Source organism: Prunus persica, chromosome G8 (genome assembly GCF_000346465.2).
Source record: "Prunus persica cultivar Lovell chromosome G8, Prunus_persica_NCBIv2, whole genome shotgun sequence".
Lineage (NCBI taxonomy): Eukaryota > Viridiplantae > Streptophyta > Magnoliopsida > Rosales > Rosaceae > Prunus > Prunus persica.
In genome coordinates this window covers 4,529,564-4,539,969 of record NC_034016.1, presented here as the reverse complement: position 1 = coordinate 4,539,969, position 10,406 = coordinate 4,529,564, and the positions used below count along the sequence as shown (strand labels likewise).

General features: G+C 38.1%; 1 protein-coding gene and 1 pseudogene across 1 annotated transcript; one reads left to right on the top strand and one right to left on the bottom strand.

The window, feature by feature from the left end:
* Positions 248–5,162, bottom strand: LOC18766503 (annotated as a pseudogene).
* On the top strand, positions 6,560–9,073 carry LOC18767708 (MRN complex-interacting protein). The gene is made up of 4 exons (XM_020570606.1): positions 6,560–6,717; positions 6,836–7,127; positions 7,228–7,404; positions 8,524–9,073. The coding sequence occupies exons 1-4, from the start codon at positions 6,667–6,669 to the stop codon at positions 8,853–8,855; spliced, it is 852 nt and encodes a 283-aa protein (XP_020426195.1). The 5' UTR covers positions 6,560–6,666; the 3' UTR covers positions 8,856–9,073.

Below are 10,406 nucleotides of genomic sequence, written 5' to 3'. Positions count from 1 at the left end.
CTTCTTTACATCGTTGTATTGTATTTGTATTTGGTTCAGTAATTATCTCTTGGAAGTTTTAAATCTTTTGTTTTACAGATCCCCGTGGATCTTCTTTGTAATTTACTTATTTTTTTCAACAAATATTTTTTTTCCCACGTTTGATAACTCCTAGTTCCTCCGATCATCTTCTTCAAACTCATCCACTCCATTCCCACAACTTATACAACTCTTAAGTAATCAACAAAATGGTTCATGGGCAACCAAATCACATGACCAGAATCTAGTAATATATTGATATAATATTCAAAATCATAAGCTACACTTGTCTACGTCAATTTATTAGGGAAAAACTACAATCTCACAGGGTCTTCAATCTACAACTTATAGTTCTATCACATCAAAATCCATCTACTTCTCCAGCCGAATCTTGAATGGTAGGTGAGTCATTAGGTGGAGGCAAGTATGGAGGTGGTTTGCGTATACTCGTCTCTGATATACCTCCATCTTTCACGATCAGAACAGTGTTCATACCCTGCCAATTAAGAATCATCCACTAACATCAATGACACCACTCTATTTCTTCTCTCTTCGTTTATGTCTTCACATCTTCCTATAAGGATTAACACCCTTTCTCTCATACCATCTCCTAAACAAATGAAATGAAATTGCAACAAGTTCTCCTACCATCTCGAGATGATGCTGATGATGTTGAGGTGAGGTAACATGTGGTGTGGTGTACTGACGGGTAATAAAATCCTAAAGGGCTCCTGTAAAAGCCGCTGGGTTGGTTGCTGTTCAAGTGGTGGAATGCCTGCTGGAATGCTGCAATAAAATGCAAGTCGCAAAAACAGATTGCCACCAAGACCTCAGAAGCTAAACCAACAGAAAATTTGTTAAAGCCAATATGGTGCAAAACGTCAAATTGGAATACTTTAGGCGTCTGATTGGATCATATTAAAAAATAAAGCTGTCTTTGTTAATCAAGTATTGAAGAAACTTCCAGTTAGGATTTTGATCTTGAAAAATACATGGAATGAAACTGATTTTTGGCTGCTGGATTTGGATACCCGTTGCATCTTGAGAGAGAGAGAGAGAGAGAGCATGGGCAGGACATTGGGGATGAGCAGTTAAATGTATAAATCTATTGTGCAAAGCAGTGGGAATTTTTTTAGTACTGACAATCAGACTTGTTTGTTATTTAAGCTTAATGGGAAATATCTCACCAAAGACCAAAATAAAAAGTTTAATGGGGATTTCAGAAAACACTGATCAGTTCTGGGCTGCAAAAATATGTTGCAACAACTAACACTATATTATGAGTTAATTGAAAACATAAGTTGTCAACAGCCAAAGTAATATATAAAGCTACTCCAATAAGTCCACTGAAGAAAGCATGTAGCCCAAAGAAAATAAGGGAGCAAATTACCCTAGCAGTGGAGAGGGATAGCAACAACAGCACCAACCCATGTATTTATCGGGTGAATCTGCTTCAATGGAGTATATACGAATGCATAAGTATTATAATGGAAGCTGCAAGACCAGCTGCCAACAATATTTGCCTGCAACAACCTTGTCATAAAAGTTGCAACATTAGTCCCCAAATTCCCAGTTGATCAAATATTTCAGGTGATGCAAATCAGAATTTTATTCTCATATAACATTTACAGAAGGAAGTGTGAAATCATTGGGTCACCTTGCTTGCCAACGAAGCAGTGCCAGCTAAACCAGCAGCAGATTCTCAGGTGATTGCATGAGGTATCGTAATGCGTCCTGAAGGATATGGTCTTCGCTTCGTTCAATTCATTTTGGCATAATTATCCATCTCAAACGCCTACAACCAAACAATTTCTAATGATTTAACACCTAATCAAGACAAAAAATTAATACTAAACAACTAAAGATACTGCAGGCAATGAGCCATTAACTACTTAAACATCATAAACCAACTCAGGTTCAACAGCCAGAAAAATGTTCACCAGCAGAAGGAAAACAAGTATTACAATCGCTTAACAGAAGTATATAACTCTTAAAGTTCCTCTAATGCTTTATCTTAGATGCTTTTTTATACCCCCACTCCATCTTATCTTAGTTATTTTTGTTAACATAATTATGAGAAAGTAAGACGACAGTGCACATATAGTAAGCATTACAAAGATATTGAAGTGAATTTGGAAGTGCTTTATCTAATACTGTATCCTAATTCATATTCTGTCTAAACTTTGATCAACATAATACCTCAATAGGACAGTAAACATTTACTGTAAAGTAATGTTGTTGCTTGTGCACTTGCTTATCGATAGGGGAAAAAAAGAATCACACAAGAAAAAGATTTTTAAAAAAGCTTTCTTGCCGGGCTCATTTTAGCTTTTTAAGTACCAAACTCAATTTTGACTGAAAACATATAGCTCAATGACCTCAAAAGCTCAATGTGACTAAGGCGGCTTACATTTTTCTTCTTTATTCTGAAATAAGAAACAAAGACTTAAAAAGGCGTCTACTTACAAAGCACGAAACAACTTGTCATATCCTTTAGAATGTACTAAATTATGACACCCATCTGACTCTCCTCACTTCATCGTCCGCAAAAGGCCTTGCAATCTGATTCTCTCTCTCTCTTGCATAAGCCCTCTACATGCTCCAAATTCTTGGTCTCTCATTAATTAAGACCGAAAATTTATACTCAAATGCCCCCTAATCCACTTCCTCCAAACAACCACAAAACCCTTTCAAAAGCATGATAGCATTAGAAATATTTCTTTTTCTCATAGCTGCATTTAAGTACTCAAAATTTTAAAAAAAAATATTGCTTCTATAAAAAATAAAGTTAAGAGAGAAAAATATTACCTGAGATGAATCAAGTTTCATGTTGTTCACCAATAATCTCGGCAAGAGCACAAGCCATCTTTGAAATGGTGGAATCTCTTAGCATCTCGCATGATGAGTTCCCTGCCTACAATTTTTGAAATAATCTTCAACGCATTATGGCAATCACCACAAACACGAAGATTCTTGATTACCCTAATAGATGAACGAGCTGGGCTGCTGAGGAGGGCATAAGCTACAGCAAGTCTCTCACTATGGGCAAGCAAAGCATCTTCCTTGCCTCCCTGATCTATGTCACGTAACACGAATCTAGTCTCTGGAATGTAACCAGCCTCCTTCATTTGTTCCCTTAAACCCCTAAGTTGAGCATAAATCTTATCATTCTCAGGATGAGATGTATCTCCTGCTCAATATTCATGGACTCGGCTCCTGACTTCTAAAAGATTTTGGGCTGCTAATTTTTTCTTCTCTTTCTCCTTTACAAGGTCTGAATCTTTTACAGGAACAAGGCCAGCCTTTGATTACTCATTTAAGCTGGAGGGATCTAGCTGCTCAATAAGCTCAGCACACCGATCCCCTAGCTCCAAGTACCCGTGAACTCTGCAGAGATTCATCAAGGTTTTCCAAATATCGACATTAGGTTCCAATGGCATCTTTTCAATGAACTCCAAAGCTTCGTCCAGATAACCCGTACTTCCTAGCATATCTACTACACTGACATAATGATCCATAGTTGGGACAATGCCATAATCTTTGCTCATTGATTCAAAGTGCAGCAGTCCTTCAGTAGTATCTTCCAAGACACTACAAGCGTGGAAAACACCAATAAACATTTGGCAATCAGGTTTCAGACCTGCTTTCTTAAACTCATTAAATATATCAATGGCATCTTCCCCAAGGCCATTTTTAGCAAGCCATGTTATCATAGTGTTCCAAGATGTCAAATTGGGCTTTGGCATCTTGTTGAAAACCATGAATGTGTTGTCCATAGAACCACATTTAGAATACATCTCTAAAATTCTGTTGTACGTGCACGCTTCCAAAGGAGACGCTAATCTTGTAATGTTTTCATGAACAAGTTTTGCTTCTTCTAGAGCTTTAGCCTCCCCGCATGCCTGCATTAACTTTAAATACAGATGCAATTCCACATGAACGTGCTGCTTCTCTAGCACACCCAAGATCTCCATAGCCTCCTTACCTTTGCCCTCCTTGCAAAAATTATCCAACTTTTGAAGAGTACCAATGTATGGGCTACTTTCAGAAGCCTCAATCAGTTTTCCTTGAGATTTAGACTCACTTGCTACTTGAGAATCCACTATCCTGTTTTGAAAAGGATCTGTATTTGTTTGAGATTGTACAACATGCGGGCTTTGCTGATATTGACTAGGGCCTAGCTGATATTGTCCACAACTAGAGCCTTGCTGATATTTTCCATCCCTAGGATTCTGCTGATTTTGTCCATAACTAGGGTTCTGTTGATATTGTCGACAACTAGGGTTCTGCTGATACTGTCCATAACTAGGGTTCTGTTGATGCATTGCATCATTCCTTGTGTAATAACCATTTACATTTTGCTGATATTGTGCAACATTCTGCGTACAATTCTGATTCAGGTTTCCCTGAAACCCTGAATTGCCTTGTGAACCAAAACCATCTGGATTCTGTCTGATTTCTATGGATCCCTCTGCCGAGACGCATATGGATTCTGTATACTTCCATTTTCTAAATATCTCCAATCCAATTCAGGGGTCTGCAGTAACCCCCCATTTTCTTGCCCATTATGCCCACTAAAATTTCCATTTTGTTGAACTGGATGGTTCAGAAAATCATTGCTTGTGCTTCTCTTAAAAACCCCATTGTAACTCGGATTATACTGATTTGAGTTCTGCTGGGGGTCCCTTGAACCATCTGCACAAGCCCCATTTAGTTTCTGTTGCAGCTGCAAATTATTTTGACCACAATACCCACTATAAGTTCCACTAGGCTCGGATGTGCTGTTCCTTCCCTGTATAAACATACAATGAAACAAAATCACAAAGCAGCCCACAATCAAGCAAACTTCATGATCTTAAAGCTTACTTTAAATTTGCCAAAAACAGAAAAGAAATCATACCGTAGTTAAGTTGTTAGCCTCATGCTGAGCCTCAACTTCCTCGTGCTCATGAGCCGTAGCAAATGCATATGCACTGGAACTAAAAGTGAAAAAATTCGCAAGACAAAATTCCAACTGACAAAAACTTCGAAAGCCCCAGTAAGAACAGAATCCAATATCAACACAAATGGTACATGTTAAATGCATGTAAATGGTGGGATGTAAAAACCGAGAAATGCCATTTTCAAATTTACAGAAACGAAAATGGATACCTTGGGCGAGCTTTGGAGAGCTCCCAATAGCAGCGACCATGGCGGAGGCCAGCCCAGTGCGAAGAAGCTTTGGTGGCCCCAGAAGCGAGACCAACAGCAGTAGCCCCCGAAAGGGCTCGGATTCGTAGGGGTTGGATTGGGAGAGAGAGTGTCGAACGACGTCGTTGGCTGCCGAGGAGGAAATGGAAGAGAGGTAGAGTCAGTTTTTGGATGTTAGAAACTTGGACGAGAATCTCGGCGACTTCCTCCACATCGTCTCGTCAATTGAGAAAGAGCGAGAGAAGAGGAAGAAGAAGAAGAAGCAGAAGAAGGCAGTGAGTGCAGCTCACCTGAGCGCCTGTTTCTATGAGAATGGAATTTCGCTCAAACCTTGAAATTTTGGGTTTGGGCCGGCCAGCCCATTTTAGTGCCCTTTAAAAAAAATAAAAAATTAAGTCACTTTCCCTTTCACTTTCGTTCAAGTAGTTTGTGGGATTTTCATTTTTATTCCTGTAGTTTTAGTTATGGCTAGGGGTGGGCACGGTTCGGTTTGGATCGATTTTTGTCTAAAATTAGAATCGATTCGGTACTATTTATCCGATTTGGTTCGGTTTGGTTTTAATAAAAAAAATTTCAAAAACTGCCCGGTTCGATTTGAACCGGTTTCGATTCGATTCTGGTTCCGGTTCGGTTTTGAACCGGATTATAAAAATTATTTTTTTAAATTATTTTTTAATACAATTCTCAACTGAAATATTATTTTTTTACTTGAAAATTAACAAATTATTCAATTTCATATAAAAAATAAATATTAAAGTGAGAAAAGAGAGATATTTTGACATTGAACTTGGATAAATATTAGGTTTTTTTTAGTGAAATTAAAAATATAGCATTAAATATAAATATATATTGAAATTATATATTTTTTTAGTTTCACCGGTTCGGTTCGGCCCGGTTCAGTTTTTGAAGACATGAAACCGGTCCAAACCGGTCCGGTTCGGTTTTTGACTTTTTGGTCAACTCGGTGTTTTTCCGGTTTGATTCAGTGCGGTTCGGCTCGGATTTCCGGTTCGCCGGTTTGAGTGCCCACCCCTAGTTATGGCAATTGAATCCTATTGTTTGATATCTTCGTAATTCTAGCACACGTCTAAATTTCACTCCAATTTCGAGATGTTTTTACTATGCGTTGCTGATATAAAGGGGTATCTTGTATGAAGTTTTGGATAAAATTAAAAGGAATTTGATAAAATTTATAACGTGTCTAAAATTATAAACATAAAAGTGACAAAATTGAAATTATGGGGACGAAAATGGTAATAAGGTAAAGTACACAGACCAAAATGACTTTTGTTATAAAAGCAAATATTTAAAATCCCATGAAATCCCCGAAACCCCAAAATTTGGCGCCCAAACCAAGCCCCAAATAATATATCGCTTCCAGAATGTTCAGAAATATCAAAATCCCACATTTACTTGTGAACGCCGGAAGCGGAGAGGGAGAGAGAGGGTGAAAAGAAAATGTCCGCCATCTTCATTGCAGTTCAGTGCTGCCAATGCTCCACCATGCAGGTATATAATACTATTAATTGTATATACACATGTAATATATGTCGGTATATATATATATGAGCATTTGAATCTGAATCTTGTTGGCGTTGTTTGGTGATGAATGGAAATTAAATTGTAGGTGAAGCAGAGGAAGCAGAGCAGCAAAAGTAACAAGTGGACATGCGTAGTCTGCAATCAAAAGCAGTCTGTACGCCAAGTGTTTGCTCAAGGTCCCATGGCCAAGGATCTTCGCCTCTTCGTCCAGTCCTCCAACATGCCCCGTCAACAACAACAGCAGCAGCAGCAACAGCCTGCACTTGCTTCTTCCACTAGTCCGTACAAGACCCAAAAGAAGAGACGAACCGATTGGACGGAATACCTCGATTCTAAGGATGATCAGGTCACCAACTTGAAGCAAGAAGAAGATGAAGGTGGTAATTGTTGGTTTTGGGTTTTGATTGAAATTTGAAATTGAGGATAAGAAATAGGAGGATGTTAATGTATTTGTGTGTTTGATTGGTTTTTGTGTAGGGGTTGGTTTTGAGCATGAGATTGTAACAGAGTTTCCGGCAGAGTTGCCCAAGAAACGAAAGCTCAACAAATATGGCTGTTGGTCAGATACAAGAAAAGGAGATGCGGATAAACATCACAATCACAAATCAGTTTTCTCTAAGAGGAATTTCAACAAACATGTTGTCTCCCCAGCAGGTAACTTTGTTCTATTTCTTTGTTGCTTTACATGATAATTAGGCTTATTTCTTGTACCTTCTTATCTGGTGGTATAAATGCTAATACATAGTGGTGTTGTCGTCAAGCTTGCTTTGGGGTAATTGGCTTTCCATTTTTTTCTTTATTCGCATTGTTTGATGTTCGTCTTGTTTTCGGGGTTTTCACTATTCTATTGGAACAGTTAATTTCAGGGCCCTTTGATGGTTTGTTGAAATTGATACACGGATACAAAAGTTGAATGTTACTGCCTGTAGATAATGGCCAAGATAATAAAAACTTGTATATATGTTAATATGGTTTCGTACTTTCTTGTAGGTTCTACCTTCTTTTTAGTCTTCATTGTTGATTCTTTATTCTAACAAAATTTTTCTTAAGAATAAATGAAAAACAATACAATTTTTGGAACAGAAATCGCTAAACTTAAGTTTGCTTTTGGTCCAGAATATACTAAAATGAAGTTGAATGATCTAAAGATGTTCTTGCTGTGATTAATAGAATAATAAAGACGATGACATGTCTGCTGCTAGTTTTTTGATAGTATGCTACAACTATTTCCTGGAAATAGAAACTAGTAGTATGTCATAGTTTCCCAAGATTGGAACTTATAAGCAATTTAGTTTTGTTTCTTCACAAAAACAGTAATTACGATTTGACAACATTTGAACTCATTGCCTTTTCTTTCCATTCCACATAACTATCATGTACACTTTCGCCCACATTCCAAGTCCTGGACCCATTTTACAAGTTTCCAAGTCCACTCATGCTCCGGTAGGATGAGTTGATGCATTTTTACTAGCAAAGAACAGAACTAATACTACCAACGGGGGTTTAGTTGGAACGGTCAGGTCCATGGTTTGCTCCCATTTGGTCTGAGGTAAAAAACCCCCAAAGGTACCTTCGTATGTAGGGTTCGGCCGGCCGGGGGGCCCCAGTTTCAAAGTTGTGCCCGCTTTGCAGATTGGTGGATTTCGAATAGAACTAATACTAGGCTACATGAGCCTCTCTCGATGTCCAGCAATGATAGGGATTGGGAAACTTTAAACACCAATTAAGGTGTAGCAAATTCAGGAATTTGTTTTAATGTATTATGACTGGCAGATGAGGAGCAGATGAAGTGCGAGCTAGCAATCACCAAGGAGACTTCAAAATGGAGAGATTTTGTAATGAGAGATGAGCTGGAACCAAGAGCAGGTCAGGAAACAAAGACTATACTTAGTGGAGCTTCCAAATGGAATGACTACGTAACCCCAGATGAGAGTGATGATTATGACCTGCCACGCATTAGTAGGAGAGAGGATGCAGATACTGCAGGCCAATGGAGCAATGAAATCAATAAGACAGTGACAAACTACGAGACGGTATTCGCAAACGATGATGAGACGGTAGAAGATGACATCCATCCTGATTTCTTGCACCTGGATAGGTCTTGATCTTGAACAAAGATCAGCGCCAATTGGTAAATATGGTTTATATACTAAATTGTAGTTTGATATGGCAACATACTATCGTTTTCTGATTCAAACAGCCATTTATGGAAAGGGAATTGTGTTTGTTATCTGCTCACTTTCTGATTAAAACAACCATGTATGGAAAAGGGCAAAGCATGCGTGCATGTATGCACAGGTCCTTAGAGTCCTTAAGGTGTTAATGTTGGGATGGATGATCTCTATTCAAGTTATAGTGCGAGCAAATAATGCTCCATCTCCCTCGATCCCTCTTTCATTTCCCTCTCATTTTCTTCCACCCTCTTCGATCGATGTAATTCATACTGAATGAACACGTTTCTATATATGAACACAGAATGTTGAAAGGTTTCTATATATACAAAATCCTAGAACTATATATTTCAAAGAAATTATAAACTCTCATAGAAATCGACATTTTTGTCCTTAGAATAGGACACTTTCTAACAAATCTCATGCTAACCACCCGTGCAGCCACTAAGCATCTCTAAGGGAGTACGCAAATGAATAGGCAAAATTGTATTATACAGAATGATGTGGCGTGTTGCCTATTACCTCTTGAAAAAAGTTGCTCTCTCCAATGGACTAGGCAATTCAATTCCACCGTTAATATTGTATTATGTGGGGCCCAATAAAAGAATTGGTAGAAAGAAATTACTACCACACAAAAAAAGGAAATTGTATTTTATAATAAACAAGTATATGGGGTCAAATATACCTCTTTCATTTGAAGTCGGTAATAATGGCTTGTTGGGAGAGGTATTAGGGGGTGGGCATCAATCTGGCTGAACTTTTAAAACCAGCCGATTCAAACAGTAATTATCGGTTTGATTTGGTTTTGACTAAGAAAAAAGTCAAACAGTTTAAAAACCAAACCATATGGTATATGGTTTGGTTTTGAGCTTTGTAAACCAGCCTAAATCAAACCGGATTGTTTATGTGTATATTTATTATTAATATTTTATTTTACATGTGTAATACTTTACTTAGGTAATAACTATATATGGATATTTGAATTGAGCTATATTAGGTATTGAAATTTAATTTTGACATGTTGAGCTTCAGGATAGTTTTGTACCCTAGAAAATGATTCAAGTAGAGCAAGTTGTGAATTTGTTGTGACAGGACCCGATCCAAATTCCGCTTTGGAATCCGAACCAGACCCTGTGCGTGTCCGACACCTGGCGAATGTCGGGCACAAATGACCTATTTGCCCTTCTCTACAAAACACGAGAAAAATAATAAGGTGAACTTCTACCAAAAAACCGGCAGAGTTTCCCTTGTAACTAGCTCAATACCAAAATATTTACACCTGTCAAAACACGTATATATATACAACCAACTGCCAGCGTATGTATATATACATTCCAACAGTTCAAATCTCAGTCTAGGGCAAAACATCAGAGCGACTACTAAATTTACAAAAGAGTGAATCTGTTTACAAAACAAAATCCTACATCAGAAGAGAGATGCGGAAGATGGGAAGTGGCCCGGTGGTGGATTCTTGTGCACGTCTAC

Excerpts from the sequence above, each read along its gene's own strand:
- LOC18767708 (XM_020570606.1), top strand. The coding sequence starts at position 6,667 with ATGTCCGCCATCTTCATTGCAGTTCAGTGCTGCCAATGCTCCACCATG. Across the intron at positions 6,718-6,835 it reads GCCAATGCTCCACCATGCAG|GTGAAGCAGAGGAAGCAGAG; the intron begins GTATATAATACT and ends ATTAAATTGTAG. Across the intron at positions 7,128-7,227 it reads GAAGCAAGAAGAAGATGAAG|GGGTTGGTTTTGAGCATGAG; the intron begins GTGGTAATTGTT and ends GTTTTTGTGTAG.